The sequence below is a fragment of the Salvelinus sp. IW2-2015 genome, linkage group LG11 (genome assembly GCF_002910315.2).
Source record: "Salvelinus sp. IW2-2015 linkage group LG11, ASM291031v2, whole genome shotgun sequence".
Lineage (NCBI taxonomy): Eukaryota > Metazoa > Chordata > Actinopteri > Salmoniformes > Salmonidae > Salvelinus > Salvelinus sp. IW2-2015.
The window spans coordinates 47838355-47863787 of record NC_036851.1 but is presented as its reverse complement, the minus strand read 5'-3'; the positions used below and the strand labels follow the sequence as shown (position 1 = coordinate 47863787).

The following is a 25433-nucleotide window of genomic DNA, read 5'->3' as shown; positions in this document are numbered from 1 at the left end:
TGAAGGGTGGCTACTTTGAAGGATATCAAATATCTGGATTTGTTTAATACTTTTTTGGGTACTACATGATTCCATGTGTGTTACTTCATAGTTTTGATATCTTCACTATTATTCTACATTTGCACCACCAAATGAAGAGAACAGGTTCCAACAAATGGAAATTAGGAAGAGGCTGTTATGTTATTCAACTTCTACATCAAACCATTTTCAAATGTTGTAAAGACAATTGATTTAACATATGATATTATTAAGGGCTTTGTTTATGGAAATCATACAGCATACATTTTTTACCCAAAATGTGTTGTTTGTTCACTGTAAAGGAAGTGTAGCTATTCATTGAAATTCCCAAATGTTTTGAATAAATTAAACATTGGAGTCAGAGAGGTGACCTGTTGTGTTGCTCCCTCTGCTTATACCACATCTGTTTCCCATCATCTGGCAGCTTCCTCATATAGGCTGGCTCAGCCTCCGCTCAGCTGGCAGGAGGCATCATGGGAATAATGACAGGCACAGATCTGGGGGTTATCTGGTTTCCATGACACCGAGGGGCGCTCAGCATTAAAGCACCGCTAGCGTGGTTACTGTCGTACGTTCACAGCACATAGATTTTCGAAGGCCATCTGTTGTTTCTCAATAGGACTCCCTGTGTATTGTATGTCCTATTTCTCTTATCACATTCTTACCGTAAATAGAACATGTCGTCAATGAAAGGCGAGAACACAGTGGGGCAAGCATGGAGTATGGGGCAGGCATGGGGGATGGGGCAGGCATGGGGGATGGGGCAGGCCACATGGGGGATGGGGCAGGCATGGGGGATGGGGCAGGGCATGGGGGATGGGGAGAGCATGGGGGATGGGGGCAGGCATGGCGGATGGCGTGGTGGATGGGGGCAGGTGTGGGGGGGGGCAAGCATGGAGTATGGGGCAGGCATGGCGGATGGCGTGGTGGATGGGGCAGGTGTGGGGGATGGGGCAAGCATGGAGTTGGGCAGGCATGGCGGATGGCGTGGTGGATGGGGCAGGTGTGGGGGATGGGGCAAGCATGGGGGATGGGGCAGACGTGGCGGAAGGCATGGCAGATCGGGAAAGCATGGCGTATGGGGCAGGCGGAAGGCGTGGTGGATGGGGCAGGCATGGTGGATGGGGCAGGCATGGTGGATGGGGCAGGCATGGTGGATGGAGAAGTAGAACTGGGCGATATAAACAAAATACATATAGCGATAAATGTACCCATTTCTTGCGGTAACGATAAAATCAGCGATAAATTATGAAAAATTATTTTGGGGGAAGTGCTAAAGCTGGGTGATATGGACAAAAAGTAATATCGTGACTAATGTAAGTATTTTGCTCGACAACAATAAATACAAAGATTTGAAGAAAGTTTTAATGAATGGCGTCAAATCAGCCTCTAAAGTCCATTGCGTGCAAGATGGCACTGTCGAGCAAGATGACACATCATTGAGCAAGCGAACACTGTGTTGTAAGTGCAGAAGATAGGTAATGTGAGCAGAAGATGGATCCCGCCAGCACACAGACCGGCCAAGAGCGCAGAATGTGGTCGAGCGAGCAGAGGATGGGTCCCAGGAGCACACAGGCCGGTCGAGAGCTCAGAATGTTGTCGAGCAAGAAGAGGATGGGTCCCGCGAGCACACAGACCGGTCAAGAGCGCAGAATATGGTCAAGCGAGCAGAGGATGGGTCCCAGGAGCACACAGGCTGGTCGAGAGCTCAGAATGTTGTCCAGCAAGAAGAGGATGGGTCCCGCTAGCACACAGACCGGTCGAGAGCTCAGAATGTGGTTGAGCAAGCAGAGGATGAGTCCCGCCAGCACACAGACCGGTCGAGAGCTCAGAATGTGGTTGAGCAAGCAGAGGATGAGTCCCGCCAGCACACAGACCAGTCGAGATCGCAGAATGTGGTTGAGCGAGCAGAGGATGAGTCCCGCCAGCACACAGACCAGTCGAGATTGCAGAATGTGCAGAGGATGAGTTGAAGCTGGGTTTTCCAAGTCATTCAGTGCTTACTATTCAAGCTGGCTAGCAAGCTAAACATACGGCTCTGAAGCGCATCTGTTTGACATCATGCACCCAAGAGGACTCAACCAATCACATGACAACACTGGACTGAAAAATGGCAAGCATTTGTTAGTTCGTCCATCACTCCAATGAAAGTGACCAATTTAAGGTGTTCAATCGAGAAAAAAGAGAAATTGAAACCCAAAAGGTGTCAAGACTTGAAAAAGCAACATCAGAAATGTAAAGTTAAAACGAAGACAGTACAGTATGGTTTAGAAACTCTGTGGTGAAAACTTGACAAAGACATGTGACTATTGTTGGACAATTTGATGCTTTTAAATAAAAAAAATTACACATTTGAATCATGTTTCTTTGCTTACGGTTCTATATTTTTTGATTCAAACATACTTCTTTTTGATCTGCGCCAATGATGTTCTGCTTGCCCAAACTCACACTTGCCAGCTCTCAAGTTCGGCATGTCCACTCGAGGAACATCTGCTCTCTCCAACAAATTTCTGCGCTCTCGACCAATATCCCCTCTAAGCTGTGCGCGCGGGTACGCAGCTCCCCCAGGACTACAGAACAGAAGAAATATCAGCTCGCACAGAGAAGCACGAGATTGAACTTCACTCAACTTTCTAGAGTTTTCCCCCTTAGTTAACACTAATCAACCTTTCTCTTCTGTGGGAATTGTGATCGAATCATCGCAATATTAGCCACATTCAACAGAACATACTGAAACAAAACAAATTATGCAAGACTTAGTATGCAAGATTTTGTTGTCGGCAGAACGCATCGAAGTATGATTCTATTGCATTGACATACACGACTCAGCCAGGACTCTACACAGACCATAACCAATCAGAGCTGCAGTAGACCTATATGCAAATAACTATTGCCATATATGGATCGGTGCCATTCGCTTTGAACTGGATTGTGTTTATAGCATGAGCGGTTGTGAGTATTCTCTGTAATAATGGTATGGGAATATTAATGCATTTTATTTTGTAAAGTGGTTTCTTGCATCAAACACAACAACATTTTCAGTCACCTCCTTGTCTGAAGGACAAACGTCTCATGCAATGTAGGCCTACATTGAACACCACACATGATGACGGCAAACGGTGCGGTAAACACGCACTGGAAGTTGCACCGAATTTTCCAAATGTTCAAGTTTGCGCTCAGCAGACCTGAAATTTGCTGAGTGACRAATTTTTTTKGGAGGGAACATTGCTCTGGACTGGTCTATGCGCTTGCGGAACTCATTCTCTGCTTGAGGGACCCATCCTCTGCGCGTCGACTCAGTGTTTGGTTGTTCAATGAGGTTTCATCTTGCTCGACAGCGCCATCTTTCGCGCAATGGACTTTAGATGCTGATTTGACACGATATTAATGGACGGTTACTTTACAACTGAGATGGCCTACTTTTGAATAATACCATTTCATCTAACATATCCAGGGAATGCATGAATGATATTTTGGATGTGCAACCTGTCAAAATAGGATACAGAATTAAAAATATTAAAAAAAATTGCTCTACAGAGAAATTTGCCAGCATCTATTGTGTATATTGGCCTATAGGCGATATTGTTCACCACCAGGAAGTGGGAACTCAAAACACTTAGGTAGATTGCTAACTCCAAATATGATAGTGTGGCTATATAACCATGTAGGATAATTGATTAACCTAATCAGTAAATGTTGGCTAATGTCCTACAAAAACCTTTTTCCCAGGCATTTTTTTTTTACCCCCTACACCATTAACAAACATACGCATACGAAAAACGACTTACAGACGTCAACAAACTACATCTACCTCTCCTCTGCCCAGACCCACATGCTTACAACCCCATCCCTAGTGCATGCATTATTGTTTGCCACATGGCCTTAAATTGTACCAATTTGTTTTTCCTCGGTCGTCCATGCTATTTCAATAATAAAGTCATTTGATTTTTTTCATTTTGGTAACGATGGCGGATTGACTTTTTCAGCGCTAGGCCTAGGCTACTTGATGTAGGCCTATTCACTGCAAATGGTGCGCTCTACTCCGCAGGCACATCAAAGCCATACTTACAGCCTACCACTTGTAAAGTGATGCCATGAACTCAATATTAAAGGTGAGAAATACATKATATACTCACAGAAAGCTGTGAGACTCCTTTATAACTATAACACTAGTTGCTTTGAAAACTGTATTTTTCACACAATTGCATTTTGAGCAATGGTCATATGCTTTTTCTTCTCAGAATGCATCCCTCCCTCCTCCATGAACACAGTGGGGAGAGGGAGTAAGAGTGGCTCGCTCACACAGCAGACGACTGAGAAACAGAGACAGGCAGACGCTTTCATAGCAGGAATCAACGTAATGCATAGGCTATTACTGTGGACCAAATAATGGTTTAAGAACCACCTACAGGAACATTGTGTAGAAGAGAAAAAAAATGCAGGAAATTACAGAAGTACACAAAATAAGAGGACGGCAACGTCGGTGTCGGTAACTTTGGGATCATGGTCACAGCTTTATGGGGCAGGCATGGTGGATGACACACCATGGTACTTTTCTATGTACACCATGGTATACAGAAACGGTAGCTCCTACCATTTATTTGCTTATTTGGCTAAACAACACGTTGTATCATTACGTTAACTCAAAAAAGGGAGAGTTGTATGTTCATATCAAGGCAAATGATTGATGCATTAGCAACAGAAATGTGGCCAACTCAATGGAATCAAACAAGTCAAAAACAGTTAATCATTCACAAGTGAGCACAAACAGCTAAATGGATCACAGATAGAACCCCCCCCCCCCCCCACCTCCATCTGACAGAAATTCCGCAGGGCACGGCAGAGAACAAGCTGTACTAAAGGTTGAGTAATCTACAGTAGAAGAGTCACGCAAACAGCACCACTCTCCATTAGCAAACTACCTGAAGTAGATAACTGACTATAACCGCAGGTTTTGTGTAACAAAGAAAACCATTGGGGGAGTGGGTAGTGTAAGTGAGGGGTAGGCTTGGGCAGTACACTGGGGTATTTGGAAATAGCCACGGGTAGAGCTTTGGCGGTCACAAATTTCGTCAGCCGGTGATTGTCAAGCAAATAACTGTCGGTCATTGATGCAGACCTCTGAAGCATCTACATTTTAAAAAGTCAAATAAATCCATGTAATAGAGCCTACACCTTCACAATAATTCCATGTAATATAGCCTACACCTTCACAATAATTCCATGTAATATAGCCTACACCTTCACAATAAATCCATGTAATATAGCCTACACCACAAAAAATCCATGATTTATTTTAGACAGGTCTAAAGAAACATGATATGAAGAAAATGTAGTCTATTCCAGAAGAACATACTCTGAGTTGTCCTTATGTTAGTTCCTTATCTGGCTATGCCATATGGCTGTGGCATATACTAGTTCATTTCGCAGACAAGATTTGCTTAGAATTCTGTGACATTATTTTATAGTATGAAGAATACAATTGAACAAAGCGATATTTTCTCTAAGCGATTTGAGGGAATGCGCACATGCAGCTATTCTGTGTTGAGCAGTTAATAATGAAATAGGTACTCCATATRCTTAATTTAGAGTTATTAATTTAACTTCTTTCACGTCCGGATGAAAAGCATGCCCAGAGTAAACGGCCTGCTACAAAGCCATAAAAGCTAGAATATGCATATTATTAGTAGATTTGGATAGAAAACACTCTGAAGTTTCTAAAACTGTTTGAATGATGTCTGTGAGTATAACAGAACTCATATGGCAGGCAAAAACCTGAGAAAAATCCAACCAGGAAGTGTGAAATCTGAGGTTGGTCGATTTTCAACTCAGCTCCTATTGAAGATACAGTGGGATATTGGTAATGTTGCACTTCCTAAGGCTTCCACTAGATGTCAACTGTCTTTAGAACCTTGTCTGATGCCTCTACTGTGAAGTGGGGCCGAAGGAGACAGGAATTAGTCAGAGGTCTGCCAGCAGCCACGAGCTGACCATGCGCGTTCACATGAGAGTTTGCTCCCGTTCCATTTGCTTTTCTGAAGACAAAGGAATTCTCCGGTTGGAACAWTATTGAAGAATTATGTTAAAAACATCCTAAAGATTGATTCAATACATCGTTTGACATGTTTCTACTGACTGTTACGGAACTTTTTGACATTCCGTCTGCTTTTAGTGAAGGCGCTTCGTGACTTTGGATTTGTTTACCAAACGCGCTAACAAAAGTAACTATTTGGACATAAATGATGGACATTACCGAACAAAACTAACATTTCTTGTGGAAGTGGGAGTCCTGGGAGTGGATTCCGACGAAGATCAGCAAAGGTAAGTGAAGATTTCTAATGCTTTTATGACTTTTGTTGACTGCATAATATGGCTATATTTGTGTTTTGATTGGGCTCTGAGCGCCGACCTCAGATTATTGCATGGTTTTGCTTTTTTGCATTAAGGAGAAGTGCATCTAAAATTCCATGCATAACAGTTGTATCTCTTAGCAATGTTTATAATGAGTATTCCTGTAAATTGATGTGGCTCTCTGCAAAATCAAAGRATGTTTCGGAACTTCTGAACGTAAGGCGCCAATGTAAACTYTGATTTTTKGGATATAAATATGAACTTTACCGAACAAAACATACATGTATTGTGTAACATGAAGTCCTATGAGTGTCATCTGATGAAGATCATCAAAGGTTAGTGATTAATTATATCTATATTTCTGCTTTTTGTGAATCCTCTCTTTGGCTGAAAAAATGGCTGTGTTATTCTGTGAATAGGCATTCACCTAACATAATCRTTTGGTTTGCTTTCGTCGTAAAGCCTTTTTGAAATCGGACACGGTGGCTGGATTTACAACAAGTGTATCCCTAAAATGGTGTAAAATACATGTATGTTTGAGGAATTTTAATTATGGGATTTCTGTTGTTTTGAATTTGGCGCCCTGCAGTTTCACTGGCTGTTGAAGAGGTGGGACGCTAACCTCTCACGTACCCTAGAGAGGTTAACTTAATGTTGTTCTACAAATGTTGGGCTATACGTTTTGATTTTTAATACATTGTAAGGCTTCATGATGCGACTAATGATGATTTGAAAAAAGTTGATTGAAAGGCATGAGCTCTGCTTTGTTTTTTGCGCAGGATGTACACACTTCGTCAGTCTCTCATTCACAATATGAGAAGCACTTGATAATGCCTCAGATTTCCCGGTGGCATTCACTTTGTGTGGCCATAATACACCCTAGAAAAATCCATGCCTGCCTGCCCCGAAGCACCTTTCATCTCACTCACATGGCTCTCCATCACGTGATCGGGTCTTTCTCACAGGCTTCAAGCGAAGACAGACACATTCGGGACGCAACTGCGCACGTCCTTATYCAATTCCGAGGTGCATATTGAAGATATTGGAAGAACTGTCCACATTTACTTTGTCAGCCAACAAGATGAGTAGGCGTAACGAACAACTAAAGCACTAGCCTATGTCAATCAACTATCCCCCACAGTACAAAAGTCAACCTATTCTATTCTGTGTGAGAAATACATTTTCCAAACATAGTCTGGGACAGTTGTGGGATGCGATAGATCCCAAATTAATACAACCACTAGCATCAAACAAATGTTTTTAAGCAATGAGGCTGACACAGCAGATCACAACATTTAGCTTAAAAATGTTTAACTATTAGGCTATTTCTTCACATTATAAGCACAGCAATGCGCATGTGGCTAAGCACAAATGTTCCATTAGCGGGAAAACATCATTATCAAAAGTGACCAAAAATGCAATTACGCATATAATGCTTTTATTAAAAAGGTGCATTTTTATGGTGAAAATTATCTTCCCCAAACTTGAAACTCACGCGCTGCTTATGTATGCCAGTTAGGCTCTACACCCCTTGTAAAGTGGATTAATGTGCTTAATTTTAAGAAGTTATTTGGCCCCTTTAGTTGTGATACAAACCTTATCAAAACATATAGGCCTATGGGCTAARCTACATGAGGTGTGCGACTATGCTTAGAAAAAGTCGCAAAAAAGGCATTGTTTCTTGCGTTTAGCTGGGCATCATTCACAAGTAATAATATATCATTCACAAGTGTTAGGCTAATATTGTCACCCATTAGAATATTCTTGATTTAATCTTGTCTTTACATATACTAAATAATATATGTGTGAAATTCATTTTGATGTAGAATGGACCATTATCATGCACCAGTCTCGAAACAGGATCAGGGGGGGGGGGAAGTCATCTCTGCATCTGTCATAGCGAAGAGAGGACACTTTTTCTGTGGTTCATTTTCATGCCAGCCAGGTAGGCTATACTCCTGTTGTAAAGATAAGCAATGTGCTTAATATTTGCTTAGTATTAGGAAAGTTAAGAAATAAATATAGTAAGCCTAGCCTATAGAAAACTGAAGAGATCCTCTTTTTAATATAGGCCATCACTCTGTTTTCTCACGAAATTGCATAGCCTATAGAAATGTGGCGAAACGTTGAGCTCATGGGCTCTCATGAAGCGTTTGATTTTCAAACACATTTGCATTGATGTCAGAGTGGTTAGAGGGACAATAGAGTGCTGAGTACCAGGCAGTTAGCAAGTTTGGTAGGCTACTATTGACCAGCCCGCATCAGAACTTGGAGAAGCCTAATTACCGTAACTAAACGGTCACATGAAAATTTGACTGCCTTCATGACTCGTGACCGCCGGTGTGGCAGTAATACGGTCGCTGCAGCCACGGGATGGTTTTTCAATTCCGTTGAAACTATTTACTTTAAGTTTTTTTATTTATAAATTGGAATATTAGTATCTACTTTTTAAGTACAGTGCCTTCAGAAACTATTCATAGCCCTTGATTTTTTTCTCTCACCCATCTACACACAATAACCCATCATGACAAGGTGAAAACATGTTTACAGAAATGTTAGCAAATGTATTGAAAATACAGAAATCTCATTTACACAGGTATTCATGTCACACCCCTTTGCTCTGACACACCAAATTGAGATTAGGTGCATCCAATTTCCTTTGATCATCCTTGAGATGTCACTACAACTAGAGCTCTGGTACCCAAYATGAGCCAGACTGACCCCGACTGACTTCATCAGGAAATGCATCGCCGACATTGTACCCTCAGTGATGATTCACTGCTTCCCCAATCAAAAGCCCTGGATTAACACAGAGGTTGGCGCTAAGGTAAAGGAAAGGTATCACAGCCAACTCCAAAGCTACGGCTGAGGACACAAACAAGTACAAGAAGTCTTGCTACGACCTCTGCAGAGCCATCAAACAAGCAAAAGGACAGTAGAGGCTCAAAGTGGAATCCTATTACACAGGCTCCGATGCCTGCTGCATGTGGCAGGGGCTACAGTCCATTACGGATTACAAAGGAAGACACAGCTGGGATCTGCCCAACAATGCCTCTCTACCAGACAAACTTAATGCACATTATGCACGCTTTGACAAAAACAACACCAAGCCTTGCATGAGGGCCCCCGCCAACCCAGAGGACTGGGTGATCTCGCTCTCCGAGGCTGACGTGAGTAAGGTTTTCAATCAGGTTAACACTCGCAAGGCCACAGGGCTGGACGGTTTTCCAGGGCACATCCTCAGAGCATGCGCAGAAGAGCTGGCAACCCTTCCTGGTAATTTTCAACCTCTCCTTGTCCCAGTCTGTAATCCCCAAGTCTCAAGCTAAACACCATCATTCCTATTCCCAAGAACTCTAACATGCTGACCACACCCCTATTTCAACCTGTGTCCTGATCACGTCTGGTGTGGGTGGAAAAAAATCAACATGCGCACGAGCGGTGTGGTCAGCACGTAAGGCTACCTGCCACAATGACTACCGCCCTGTAGCACTCACGTCTGTAATCAGGAATCACTTTGAAAGGCTGGTTATTGCACACAACTCCATCATCCCAGACCCACTCCAAATTGCATACCACACCAACCAATCCATAGACAACACAATCTCAATTGCACTCCACACTGCCCTCACCCACCCTAGATAAGTGGAAGGCCTTGCAAAAGTATTCAGACCTCTTGGATTTTTAAAAATGTGTTACAAAGTGTGATTAAAATTAATTTAATTGTAATGTCTTTGTCAATCTACACAAAATACTTGAGTGTCAAAGTGGAAGAAAAAATATAGAACATTTAAAGGGGAAAAATGCATAACTAAAATCGTCGTTGCATAAGTATTCAGGCCCATTGTTTAGGCAAGCCTAAATTAGTTCAAGAGTCAAATTTGGCTAAACAAATCACATAAGTTACATGGACTCACTCACTCACTCACTCACTCACTCACTCACTCACTCACTCACTCGTGTGAGTCCATGTACCTTAAACAACATCTGTAAGGTCCCTCAGTTAAGTATTGAATTTCATTGCCAGATTTAACTACAAAGACCAGGGAGATTTTTGAAAGCCTCAAAAGAAGTTCAGTGATTGGTAACAATTACAAACCAGACACTGAATATCTCTTTAAGCATGATCAACTTCATAGATATGCTATGGATTAGGTATTAAACCACCCAGACACATCAAAGATACAGTCGTCCTTCTGAACTGAGCTGCAGGACAGGAATGAAACTGCTTAGGGATATTACGATGGGGCTATYGGCTACAGAGTTCAATGGCTGTGATGGGAGAACACTGAGGATGGATCAACAACATTGTAGTGACTCCACAATAATGACCTAAATTACAGAGTAAAAAGAAGAATACAAATATACAGAATAGATTTTTTCCCAACCATGCATCTTGTATGCAAAGGCACTGAAGTAATACTGTGAAAAAAACACAGCAAGGGAAGTCCCATGTCAAATCCAAATGCCAGTACGTCACTGGGGCCGAGCAACCTGCCATCCAGGACCTCCATATCAGAGAGTGTGAAAGGAAGGCCTGGAAAATTGTTAAAGACCCCAGCCACCCAAGCCATAGAATGTTCTCTCTGCTTCTGTGCAGCAAGCGTTACCAGAGCAACAAGTCTGAAACCAACAGGCTCCTGAACAGCTTCTATTCCCAAGCCATAAGACTGTTAAATACAGTGGGCTCTAAAATTACTGGCACCCCTGACTGGCAATGCACAAACAATACTTTAAAAATATAAACAATATAATTAGAGATAAACTCAAAATACCAACATGTGAGAAATACTGTACTTTATTAATGTTTCAATGGAACCCACCAAAATCATTCAATTATTTAATATAAAATACATTTCACCAAAATCAAGGTTTCATAATTATTGGCACTCCTCATTTAGTACTTAGTGCAACCACCTCTGGCAAGGATAACAGCATGGTCTTTTCCTGTAATGTTTGACAAGGTTAAGGAACACATTTGGAGTGATTTTGGACCATTCCTCTATGCAGATCCTTTCAAGATCCTTCACATTCTTGGGTTTGTGCTTATCAACTGCCCTCAAACTCAGCCCAAAGGTTTTTGATTGGATTGAGGTCTGGCGACTGAGATGGCCATGGCAGAACATTGATTTTGTTGTCACAGAACCATTTCTGTGTGGATCTTGAGGTATGTTTTGGGTCATTGTCTTGTTGGAAAGTCCACATACGGCCAAGTCCCAGCCTTCTGGCAGAGGCAACCAGATTGTCAGCCAAAATTGCCTGATACTTGGTGGAATTCATTATGCCATCAATCTTAACCAGTGCCTCTGGACCTCTGGAATTAAAAAAGCCCCAAAACATCACTGACCCAACACCATATTTCACCGTGGGTATGAGGTGCCTCTCCTTGTATGCATCTCTGTTTCAACGCCAAACATGCCGATGCTGTATCTGACCAAAACGTTCAATTTTGGTCTCATCTGACCAGAGCACCTTCTTCCAATCATAATTTWAATTACGTTTGGCAAACTCCAAGCACTTGCGTCTGTATCTTGGGGTCATTAAGGGCTTTCTTCTGGCAACCCTTCCAAAGAGCCTGTGGTTGTGGAGGTGGCGTCTGATGGTGCTTTTTGAAACCTGGTGACCCCAAGACGCCACCAAGGCCTGCAATTCTTTCACAGTGATTCTTGGGGATTTTGTTGCTTCTCTCACGATCCTCCTCCCTATCCTGACGGGCAAAATGCATTTGCGTCCTCTACCCGTGAGGTTTTCAATTGTTCCATATCTTTTGAATTTATTAATAATTGCCCTGACAGTGCTCAGTCATATATTCAATCGTTTGTGGATCTTCTTGTAGCCATTACCAGATTTATAAAAGGTCTACGACCATCTGTCTCTTTTGAACTGCCAGTTCTTTTCTTCATGGTGTTGGATGACAAAGGGATATTGCATGCCTGTTACCTCATTTTTATACCATATTGAAACAGGAAGTGATGTAATGGCTCAATATAGTTCCTTAACACTTAGATAAACTTAAATAAGTAGAAGTTAATTCCTGGTTTAATGTTGGTAGATGTTATTTACAATAATATTTAAAAATTGTGAAACTTGATTTGGAGGACCTTGATTTTTAATTAAATCAATAAATGATTTTGGTGGTTTCCAACATTAATAAAGTACAGTATTTTTCACATTTWGGTATTTTGAGTTTCTCTCTATAGTTATATTGTTTATATTTTTTAAGTATTGTTTGTGCATTGCCAGTCAGGGGTGCCAGTAATTTTGGAGCCCACTGTAGCTAACAAAACKGTTACACAGACTGTCTATGCACACAAACAGGATTCTACACACTGGTGTGTCCGAATACCCATACTAGCGTACTACATACTTTAACTGCATACTATGTACACATCATCGCATACTATTTAGCACATAACGTTTAGTAAAAAGTATGTAGTATGCCACGGCAGCAACACAGTAGCGTCTCCTGACTGGCTGAGTAGATGGGGCTGGGTGAATTTTTCCARATTCAACAGACATGCATCGCATTAACCAGCCTGATAATAGCTMATTTCAATTAATTTCTCCAAACTCTGAATAGAATAGGAATGCAGTTATAGGCCTACTCAGGCTGGTTATAGGCAGATTATCGCCGGACAGCAACATAATAAATTAAAGCACGGATCATTGGGAGCAAGATCAGAATGACTGCAAATGCTTGATCCATGAATTAAATAATTAAACAGGAAGCCTAACATCCATATGTTTAAATCAAAAGGCATGATTAACATGACGTCAAAAACGCAGCCAGATCCCGAGTCCCCGATGCCGACAAGTTCAGAAAAAAAATCTATGGTTAAATATTTTGTTTAAAAGCTCTGACAACGGCCAAGAAAACAAGAAACACTTTTCAATGAGAAAAAATGTATCCAGCATGGGTAAAAAATATGATGAAATACTCGTTATTTTAAGCAGACCAAAAACGCCTTAGCCTACAGTACCAGTCAAAAGTTTGGAAACGCCTACTCATTCAAGGGTTTTTCTTAATTTTCTACATTGTAGAATAATAGTGAAGACAATGAAATAATACATATGGATTCATGTAGTAACCAAAGTGTTAAGCAAATCAAAATATATTTCATATTTTAGCTTCTTCAAAGTAGCCACCGTTTTCCTTGATGACAGCTTTGCTCACTCTTGGCATGAGCTGGATTTGCCTGTCTTAGCAATTAGTTTATGTTAGTGAAATGCTGATGAGTGAAAACTATATGATTTCACAATTAATTTGTACAATTTGTTTTAGCATTCTGGTAATAGAGACCCAATGGGCTTTTCTTGCGTTTTTAGTGTCCCCTTGTTTGCTATGCTGCTAATACTGTAAATCCTGGGAAGAAGAAGCCATTACGCCTGTCTCTTATACACATCTAGATGTGTATAAGAGACAGGTCCTGTGTCATGCCAACAGTAAAGCATCCTGAGACCATTCATGTGTGGGGTTGCTTCTCAGCCAAGGGAGTGTGCTCATTCACAATTTTGCCTAAGAACACAGCCATGAATAAAGAATGGTACCAACACATCCTCCGAGAGCAACTTCTCCCAACCATCCAGGAACAGTTTGGTGACGAACAATGCCTTTTCCAGCATGATGGAGCACCTTGCCATAAGGCAAAAGTGATAACTAAGTGRCTCGGGGAACAAAACATCRATTTTTTGGGTCCATGGCCAGGAAACTCCCCAGACCTTAATCCCATTGAGAACTTGTGGTCAATCCTCAAGAAGCGGGTAGACAAACAAAAACCCACAAATTCTGACAAACTCCAAGCATTGATTATGCAAGAATGGGCTGCCATCAGTCAGGATGTGGCCCAGAAGTTAATTGACAGCATGCCAGGGCGGATTGCAGAGTTCTTGAAAAAGAAGGGTCAACACTGCAAATATTGACTCTTTGCATCAACTTCATGTAATTGTCAATAAAAGCCTTTGACACTTGAAATGAAATGCAATGAAATGAAATGCTTGTAATTATACTTCAGTATTCCATAGYAACATCTGACAAAAATATCTAAAGTCACTGAAGTAGCAAACTTTGTGAAAATTTATATTTGTGTAATTCTCAAAACTTTTGGCCACGACTGTACTATTCATCTTTCTTTTGTCACATACTCAAGCGGGACACAAACAAGCAGGCAGCAGAGTCCTGTTTTACCACCTGAGTAAGTACTATTTAGGACGCAAGTATGGGTAATCGGACAAGGCCACTCACTCACWCACACACACTTCATTCTGACTCTACACAAACAGACTCATATACAATCATCAAACACACTGCTGCTAGTCTGTTTATCATATTTCCTGGTGCCTATTCATACAAGTGCCTTCAGAAAGTATTCACATCCCTTCCAAATTTTGTTGTGTTACAAAGTGGGATTAAAATGGATTTGTCATTTTTTGTCAACGATCTACACAAAATACTCTAGTGTTAAAGTGGAAGACAAAATTTAAAATATATATATGAAAAATAAAACACAAAAATATCTTGATTAGACAAGTATTCAATACATGTTAGAATCCCCTTTGGCAGCRATTACAGCTGTGAGTCTTTCTGGGTAAGTCTAAGAGCATTCCACACCTGGATTGTACAATATTTGCACATTATTCTTTTCATGTCAAATATATTGTTGATTTGTCCATTGCTGGACAACCATTTTCAGGTCTTGCCATAGATTTTCATGCAGATTTAAGTCAAAACTGTAACTCAGCCACTCAGGAACATTCACTGTCTTCTTGGTAAGCAACTCCAGTATARATTTGGCCTTGCGTTTTAGGTTATTGTCCTGCTAAATGGTGAATTAATATCCCAGTGTCKGGTGGAAAACAGACTGAACCAGGTATTCCTCTAGGATTTTGCATGTGCTTAGCTCCATTTGTTTCGCTGAATAACTCCCCAGTCCTTAACGATTACAAGCATACCCATAACATGATGCAGCCACCACTAWGCTTGAAAATATGGAGAGTGGTACTCCGTAATGTGTTCTATTTTTTGTCCCAAACAAAACACTTTGTATTCAGGACAAAAAGTGAATTGTTTTGCCACATTTCTTGCAGTATTACTTTAGTGCCTTGTTGCAAACAGGATGCATTTTTTAATATTTTTTTATTTTAATTCTGTACAGACTTCCTTCTTTTCACTCTGTCAATAAGGTTAGTACGTATTGTGGAGTATCTACAATGTTGTTTATCCTTCCTCAGTTTTCTCCTACCACAGCCATTAAACTCTATAACTGTTTTAAAGTCACAACTGGATTCATTGTCAAATCCCTGAGTGGTTTCCTTCCTCTCCGGCAACTGAGACTAGGCATATTGACACACCATCTAAAGTGTAATTAATGACTTCACCTTGCTCAAAAGGATATTCAATGTCATTTTTTTTTMTTTTTTTTACCCATCTACCAGTAGGTGCCCTTCTTTGGAAAACCTCCCTAGTCTTTGTGGTTGAATCTGTATTTGAAAATCACTGCTCGACTGAGGGACCTCACAGATAGTTGTATGTGTGGGGTACAGTGATGAGGTAGTCATTCAAAAATCATGTTAAACACTATTATTGTAGATAAAAAACAATGAACATACATTATTGTTTCATTAAATTTCACATAATATATAATGAGCATCATCAAATTATTAAGGTTGAACCMAAAAATTATATGTAACAAAAATTTAATGAAATACGAAATGATTATGTGAATTGAATGAAACAATAATGTATGTTGATGCACAATATTCCATTATGTTTCTATATGATAATAATAGCATAATATATTTAATATGCCATATACTATTTAACAGTTCCCCTAATTAATTTTTATTAACTTAATCATTATGACACACCCCTCACTACTGTCATTGGTTACACTAATTGCACCTAACCTGGTTCATATATTCATGACATTACCCTGAGGAAGGCACAGTGATGCTGAAACGTTGGTAAATACCCATTCATTTVCTGGGAGAATATTATACATAGTGTGCGACTTTCTTTATTTTGATAGTAAACACTATTATTGCACACAGAGTGAGTCCATGCAACTTATTGTGTGACTTCTTAAAGGAAAACTCCACCCAAAAACAATATTTTGGTATTTGTTTGTCCATTATCCATTGTTGACATAGTCCTAAATGTTTTGAAAGATATGTAACTTTCAAAATACAGGAAGTATCCCCGTATGATGCATTTTAATTATATGCAACATGTGAAGCACATTTTTACTCCTGAACTTATTTAGGCTTGTCAAAACAAAGGGGTTGAATACTTATTGACTCAAAACATTTCAGCTTCACATTTTTTATTAAATTGTAAATATTTCAAAAAACATAATTCCACTTTGAAATTATGGGGTATAGTGGGTAGGCCAGTGACAAAAAATAAATCACAATTGAATCCATTTTAAATTCAGGCTGTAACAACAAAATGTGGAAAAAGTCAAGGGGTGTGAATACTTTCTGAAGGCACTCTATCTACCCCTACCACTCCAGTATACCTGCACATTGTAAATAAGGTATAGATACTGACCCTGGAACTGACTCTGTATATAGCTTATTTACTTACTCGTGTTCTTCTTACTTCTACTTTTCATGTGTACTATGGAAATGAGTTACTGCATTGTTGGGCGAGAGCTTGCAAGAAACTGTACAATAAAACTTGAACGTCGACCAACTGCAGAACAGCAGATAGCCTGTTGGAGAGGATGCTACATACAGTCTGACCAACCTTGTGACATATCTCAGTCTTGACTTCCTTCAGGGCCCGGTCGGAAAACACACAACCACAGGTACGCAGAAAGCAGAACCTGAAAGACAAGATCACACACAAGGGTTAAGGTTGTGATGCAACAAACCTCTATTATCCCCTTTTACTCTGTCTACCTGCCCGTCTCCTTCCTTCTATTCCTATCCAGAAGGAGTTCAGAATTATATTCTCCTTAAAAAAATTATTAAAGAAAATGACAACGCTCAAATAGTGGAGTGGCTCACGTTATCACTCAATCTCATCTCTACAGTTTAGCGCTGAGTCCTACTGCACAGACTCTGGTCCCAGATCTGTGTGCGCTCTTGCCAACTCCGTTACTGTCATTGTGAAGTCAGGCTGACACTCCGGCTAGAGGCAACTGCATTAGATTCAGTGCCAGTACTCCGTTAGATGCCGACATTGTGAGATGACACTGAGACCAAACTGCACCCATCTATGCTTCTCATTGAAACCCATTGATAAGATGGTGAGACRTTGACGAGATGCTAGTATCTAGGGTCCTATACATTAGTTCACACCGTAGCAAAACATTTTGCAAAGGAGAACAAGCCTTACTAATTGGACAAATTTAGGTAGGTCCCTCAGAGTGATGAAGAAATCCATGAGGAATGACATGCACGCACACGCACGCACACAGTACCTATGTTTGCCGTTCATCTCCAGGCCCACCACAGGACAGATGAACATGGCACAGTGCATGTCCTCATAGCGGTCCCCTTTGGTGTTCCTCCTCTCGCCTTCCCAGGCTGGGTTGTCAGTCAGGTTCAGCTCCTTTATGTCCTGTGGAATGACACACACACCATAATATTATGGGTTATTATTTCATTTGATTCCCTTTAGATAATGCAATGATATTAGGGCTGGAAACTGCCAGGGACCTCACAATAAGATATTATCACGATACTTAAGTGATGATACGATATGTATTGCGATTCTCACGATTCTATATGTATTGTAATTTGGTACAGAGATTTTATTGCAATGTGATGTTCCAAACATATTGCTCACTATATATCTGCTCCGGAAATACAAGAGAGCACGAGAAAACGAGTTCTGATCAATCAGGGAAATAAAAGTATAGGAAAGATGTTGGCTCGCTATTTCAAAAGAAGATGTATAACAAGATATAGGATAAAAAACTATTTTTTACAAATCAATACTTAAGAGTCAATTAACAATATAATATCATCAAAAAATAATATTGCGATAACTGTATAGATTTTTTCCCCCATCACTAAATGATATGTGTGGCCGTGAGACCACGGATAATTACCATACCTTAATGCCACGAAGGTGTGATACAACCTCGCTGTTGGGTCTATCTGCGGATTTATCCAGAAGGAATTCAATCACGGCATCTTTGTTATAAAGTCTGTAAACAAGAATAACATTTTGATTACGGAATACATGTGTGATAGTTCTATCTAATAGACCTGTTTTGACAAAAATTTGAGAACTGTTAAATGTTGAATCTTGGCCCCTGACCATTTACTGTTGCATGGGGCAAGATTTTTTATTTTATTTAACCTTTATTTAACTAGGCAAGTCAGTTAAGAAMAAAWTCTTATTTACAATGACGGCCTACCCCGGCCAAACCCTAACCCGGACGACGCTGGGCCAATTGTGCGCYGCACTATGGGGTAACCCAATCACGGCCGGTTGTGATACAGCCTAGAGTCAAACCAGGGTCTGTAGTGCCGCCTCTTGCACTGAGATGCAGTGCCTTAGAACGCTGCACCACTCGGGAGCCCCTTAGTAACTAAAACTAGTGAGCGCCATCAACAAGTTGCAGCTAGCTCCCCTTAGCCAATCCCATATTTATGTGTCCCAAATCTGTAATTCGCACTCCGACCTGTGAAAGGCAGCAATATGCCACAAAGCATCTAGTCTGAAGGAAAGCTACAACAAGAAGTTGTTTAGCTAACTAGCTAGCTAGCCAGTAGCTAACTAGCTAGCTTTAGCTACTAAGTGTAGCTAAGGATCGAGTGCTGTGTTGTTGAGGTTCGTTGAAACAACAGAACAACGTGTGTGGATCACTGCTATGAAGATCTGGCTACATTTCACTTCAGGTAACGTTATTTGTCAAACTAAAAATAAATCTGATTGTGGGTTGCTGTAACATCTCTAGCTAGCTAACTAGCCAGCCAGTCAGCCAGTAGCTAACTAGCTAGCTAGCAAGACAGCCAGTAGCTAACTAGCGAGCTAGCCAGAAACTAGCTAGCTAGCCAGCCAGTAGCTAGCTTGCAGTAGCAAACTAGCCAGTGGCTAGCTTGCCAGTAGCTAACTAGCCAGTAGCTAACTAGCCAGTAGCTAACTAGCCAGTAGCTAGCTTGCCAGTAGCTAACAAGCCAGCCAGCCAGCCAGTAGCTAACTAGCGAGCTAGCCAGTAACTAGCTAGCCAGCCAGTAGCTAGCTTGCCAGCCAGTAGCTAACTAGCCAGTAGCTAACTAGCCAGTAGCTAGCTTGCTAGTAGCTAACTAGCCAGTAGCTAACTAGCCAGTAACTAACTAGCTAGCTTGCCAGTAGCTAACTAGCTAGCTTGCCAGTAGCTAACTAGCTAGCTTGCCAGTAGATGGGGAGCAAGTCTGGGGGGTTTGATGCCTTGCTCATGGGCACAATGGTAGCAGATGATACATGGTATCAATGACGAGCAGCCTTCCAGTTGCTAGTTCAGTTCCATTCCCATATTTGTGTTGCCCCAATCCGGGTCTTAAACCATCAACCTTCCAGTTGCTGGTCTTTCTCGCCAACCTCTGTTTCTCAATCCTGGTCCTGGGGACCCAAATGTGTGCATATTCTTATTTTTGTCCTAAGACTGCACAACTGATTCAAATTATCAATGTATCAAGCTTTGATCATTTGAATCAGGTGTGTAGTGCTATTGCAAAAAGTAAAATGTGCAACCATTTGCGACTCTAGTACCAGGAAACACTGCTCTACAGGACCAATAAATGAGTGTGGTGCATAACTACAATGGTTTCTGCCCAGGATGACTCTATGACCACAATTTTTCTCCACCCAGGGGTGCTGCACTGCAGGCTGTTGGGAAAAGCAGAAGACATATTTCCGTTCTAACCAACAGACAATAAAGTATCTATTCTCTCCATGACGATGTCACAAGATGACTCGTTGCACATCTCTACACCCACAACACTGTTGCGAATGTCTATTACTATAACTACTTTGAGTATTATTGTGAATTACTTGTTTATTGTGAAAGACTAATATTGTGAGAGACTAATATATTGCATTATAACATGTTTACTTTGCCAACAAATGAGAGAGTTGAAATGAGAGAGCTAAAATGACACCTTTGAACTTGAGATGGGTTAATGGAATACTAACTGAAATCTGGACACTGACAGGGCTAGAACATCTTACATGTAGCCAAATATGAAATGAACTCCTGCAGAATTAAGTATTTCTTCCAGGATAATGATACACCAAATGTTATTTTTGTCTCAGGAAAAGTGGAGCAATATGGAAAGATGTATTTCGTATCTCAAGCAAAAGCGAATATGCATTCATTCAGTCAGCTCTATACGGAAATAAGAAACAGGAAACCGCTCACCCAGAGGCGGCCTCCTTGTGTCTGGGGACTTTAATGCAGGGAAACTTAAATCAGTTTTACCTTATTTCTATCAGCATGTTAAATGTTCAACCAGAGGGGGAAAAAATTCTAGATCCCCTTTACTCCACACACAGAGACGCGTACAAAGCTCTCCCTCACCCTCCATTTGGAAAATCTGACCATAATTATATCCTCCTGATTCCTGCTTACAAGCAAAAAGTAAAGCAGGAAGCACCAGTGACTCCGTCTATAAAAAAAGTGGTCAGATTAAACAGATGCTAAACTACAGGACTATTCTGCTAGCACAGACTGGAATATATTACGGGATTCTACCGATGGCATTGAGGAGTACACCACATCAGTCACTGGCTTTATCAATAAGTGCATCGAGGACGTCGTCCCCACAGTGACTGTGCGTACATACCCCAACCAGAAGCCATAGATTACAGGCAACATTCATACTGAGCTAAAGGGTAGAGCTGCTGCTTTCAATGTGCAGGACTCTAACCCGGAAGCTTATAAGAAATCCTGCTATGCCCTCCGACAAACCATCAAACAGGCAAAGTGCCAATACAGGACTAAGATTGAATCATACTACACTGGCTCCGATGCTCGTTGAATGTGGCAGGGCCTGCAAACTATTACAGACTACAAAGGGAAGCACAGCCGCGAGCTGCCCAGTGACATGAGCCTACCAGACGAGCTAAATTACTTCTATGCTCACTTCGAAACAAGCAAAATTGAGGCATGCATGAGAGCATCAGCTGTTCTGGATGACAGTGTGATCACGCTCTCCGTAGCCGACGTGAGTAACACCTTTAAACAGGTCAACATTCACAAGGCCGCTGGGACAGACAGATTACCAGGACGTGTGCTCCGGGCATGTGCTGACCAACTGGCAGGTGTTTTCACTGACATTTTCAACATGTCCCTGAATGAGTCTGTAATACCAACATGTTTCAAGCAGACCACCATAGTACCTGTGCCCAAGAACAGTACGGTAACCTGCCTAAATGACTACAGACCCGTAGCACTCACGTCGGTAGCCATGAAGTGCTTTGAAAGGCTGGTAATGGCTCACATCAACACCATTTTCCCAGAAACCATAGACCCACTCCAATTTGCATACCGCTCAAACAGTTACACAGATGATGACATCTCTATTGCACTCCACACTGCCCTCTCCCACCTGGACAAAAGGATAACCTACATGAGAATGCTATTCATTGACTACAGCTCAGCGTTCAAAACCATAGTGCCCTCAAAGCTCATCACTAAACTAAGGATCCTGGGACTAAACACCTCCCTCTGCAACTGGATCCTGCATAATCACTAGTTATAACTACACATGGTTGATGATATTACTAGTTTATATAGCGTGTCCTGCGTTGCATATAATCGATGCAGTGCGCATTTGCGAAAAAGGACTGCCGTTGCTCCAATGTGTACCTAACCATAAACATCAATGCCTTTTAAAATCAATACACAGAAGTATATATTTTTAAACCTGCATATTTAGCTAAAAGAAATCCAGGTTAGCAGGCAATATTAACCAGGTGAAATTGTGTCACTTCTCTTGCGTTCATTGCACGCAGAGTCAGGGTATATGCAACAGTTTGGTCCGCCTGGCTCATTGCGAACTAATTTGCCAGAATTTTACGTAATTATGACATAACATTGAAGGTTGTGCAATGTAACAGGAATATTTAGACTGATGGATGCCACCCGTTAGATAAAATACGGAACGGTTCAGTATTTCACTGAAAGAATAAATGTTTTRTTTTCGAGATGATAGTTTCCGGATTCGACCATATTAATGACCTAAGGCTCGTATTTCTGTCTGTTATTATGTTATAATTAAGTCTATGATTTGATAGAGCAGTCTGACTGAGCGATGGTGGGCACCAGCAGGCTCGTAAGCATTCATTCAAACAGCACTTTCGTGCGTTTTGCCAGCAGCTCTGCTGTTTATCAATTCAAGCCTATCAACTCCCGAGATTAGGCTGTTGTAACCGATGTGAAATGGCTAGCTAGTTAGCGGGGTGCACGCTAATAGTGTTTCAAACGTCACTCGCTCTGAGACTTGGAGTAGTTGTTCCCCTTGCTCTGCATGGGTAACACTGCTTCGAGGGTGGCTGTTGTCGATGTGTTCCTGGTTCGAGCCCAGGTAAGAGCGAGGAGAGGGACAGAAGCTATACTGTTACACTGGCAATACTAAAGTGCCTATAAGAACATCCAATAGTCAAAGGTATATGAAATACAAATGGTATAGACAGAAATAGTCCTATAATTCCTATAATAACTACAACCTAAAACTTCTTACCTGGGAATATTGAAGACTCATGTTAAAAGGAACCACCAGCTTTCATATGTTCTCATGTTCAGAGCAARGAACTTGCTTTAGCAAGCGGCATGCTGACTGCAGGAATGTCCACCAGAGCTGTTGCCAGAAAATGGAATGTTCATATCTCTACCATATGCCACCTTCAATGTTGTTTTAGAGAATTTGGCAGTACGTCCAATCTGTCTCTCAACCGCAGACCATGCGTAACAACACCAGCCAAGGACCTCCACATCTGGCTTCTTCACCTGCAGGATCATCTGAGACCAGCTGATGAAAACTGAGAAGTATTTTTGTCTGCAATAAAGCCCTTTTGTGGGGAAAAACTAATTCTGATTGGCTGGGCCTGGCTCCCCAGTGGGTGTGCCTGGCTCTGAAGTGGATGGGCCTATGCCCCATCAGGCCCACCCAGTTATGTAAAATCCATAGATTAGGGCCTCGTGAATTTATTTCATTTGACTGATTTCCTTATATATCTGTAACTCAGTAAAACTGTTGAAATTGTGTTTATATTTTTTTTCAGTGTAAATACATAAGTGTCACACCAGCTATATAAATAGTACACAACAACGGAGATGTCATTTATAGATCGGCAGGTAAGGGTGCTCTCAAGCGGCTAAATGTCCTTTACCATTCGGCCATCAGATTTACCACCAATGCTCCTTATAGGACACATCACTACACTCTATACTCCTCTATAAACTGGTCATCTCTGTATACCTGTCGCAAGACCCAGTGGTTGATGCTTATTTATTAAACCCTCTTAGGCCTCACTCCCCCTATCTGAGATATCTACTGCAGCCCTCAACTTCCACATACACCCATTCTCCCAGTCACATTCTGTTAAAGGTCCTCAAAGCACACAYATCCCTGGGTCGCTCGTCTTTTCAGTTCGCTGCAACTAGCGACTGGAACGAGCTGCAACAAMCACTCAAACTGGACAGTTTTATCTCAATCTCTTCATTCAAAGACTCAATCATGGACACTCTTACTGACAGTTGTGGCTGCTTTGCGTGATGTATTGTTGTCTACATTCTTGCCCTTCGTGCTGTTGTCTGTGCCCAATAATGTTTGTACGATGTTTTGTGCTGCTACCATGTTGTTGTCATGTGTTGCTGCCATGCTATGTTGTTGTCTTGGGTCTCTCTTTATGTAGTGTAAACTCTTGTCGTGATGTGTGTTTTTTCCTATATATATATTTTTTTCTTCCATCCCTGTCCCCGCAGGAGGCCATCATTGTAAATAAGAATTTGTTAACTGACTTTCCTAGTTAAACAAAGGTAAAATACATAAAATAAAAAACTGATTAAAATAATCCTCACCTTCCCAGATCACAAGTAACAATTGGGCTCCGGAGTTTCTCCGTGCTGAGAGCACAATACTTCCACCGAGCAGCAAGCGCTGCATTTTTGTCAACCTTGAGTGGAGAGATTAACACTTTCAACTTAGTTCATGCCCACTGCTGTTCCGTTGCATTTGGTTATATCTTAAATACTTCGTCGCTAGCTAAATACCATTAGTGATAGGAGACAACCAAGGAAGGAATTGTTACAGTAACTCTGATTGAGATGCAGGACCACTGCACTACCACCTGTCACATAATGCTCCGTATTAACTAGCTAATTACACAGCCATGGCAAAGTATCTCATCAACTATGATGAATGTTGATGGTTTGTTATTTCTGAAACTAGCATAACAGGCTAGCTAGCTAGCGGACTTCACGTGGGCATGGCGAGTTAGTAAGCGAACTAACTGATGAATAAAAGCAAGCTAAATGTTTACATGCATGTATCTAACATTAAGGTCGCTTGAGTGGACTATAGCTTCTCTGTTTTCTTTAACAAAACCTCCATAACGTTAGCTAGCTCAAAAACGTTAACTAACGTTAGCTAGTTTAAGCTAGCTAGCTATAAGGTTACCTTCTCAACTTTCTTTGGGCCTTTCACCAACTCATGCCTTTTAGGAATAGTTCCACCATCACATCCCATTTTGACAAAGAGCACAAAAGGTGATTTCTTGGAATGGCCTGATAATTTTGCTCGGAGAAAATCCAAACAGGCTGGTTGTAAAATAAACAAAGAATATTCAAAGAACATCTCTCAATGTTCCACAAATTTTGATGTCGCTCTCTAGTGTTCAGAAATAGGTTTGCCTGTTAAAATATTTTTCAGTAATGACCACCAGGGAGCAGCATATAGGTTTTTACTACGACTTCAACCTTGTCAAGAGTAAATTATACCAAAACAAGATGAATAGCTATGCTATTGTTAAAAAACGGCATTTAAGTTTACATTCTTTTTCAAAATATGTTGTAAGAATTGGTCATTTTTTGTAAGCTTCTTTCTTGCACTTAAACTACAAGACGTGT

The 25433-nt window shown here is 41.1% G+C and overlaps 1 protein-coding gene across 5 annotated transcripts in view; it reads right to left on the bottom strand.

Annotated features, from left to right (window-relative positions):
• The window catches only part of LOC111970509 (replication termination factor 2), a 56232-nt gene extending 31039 nt beyond the window's left edge, over window positions 1-25193 (bottom strand). For 2 of the 5 annotated variants that reach the window (XM_023997300.3, XM_023997301.2), the window contains exons 1-5: window positions 24985-25191; window positions 24387-24481; window positions 18431-18524; window positions 17793-17932; window positions 17114-17192 (exon numbers count right to left, since the gene is read on the bottom strand). In XM_023997300.3, coding sequence (XP_023853068.1) covers window positions 17114-17192; window positions 17793-17932; window positions 18431-18524; window positions 24387-24481; window positions 24985-25161 — 585 coding nt within the window. In that variant the 5' untranslated portion in view covers window positions 25162-25191. Of the gene's footprint in view, window positions 1-17113; window positions 17193-17792; window positions 17933-18430; window positions 18525-24386; window positions 24482-24984 lie in introns of all 5 variants that reach the window. The other 3 variants (XM_023997302.3, XM_023997303.3, XM_023997298.2) reach the window with 3 other exon arrangements.
• Between the last annotated feature and the right edge of the window lie 240 nt (window positions 25194-25433).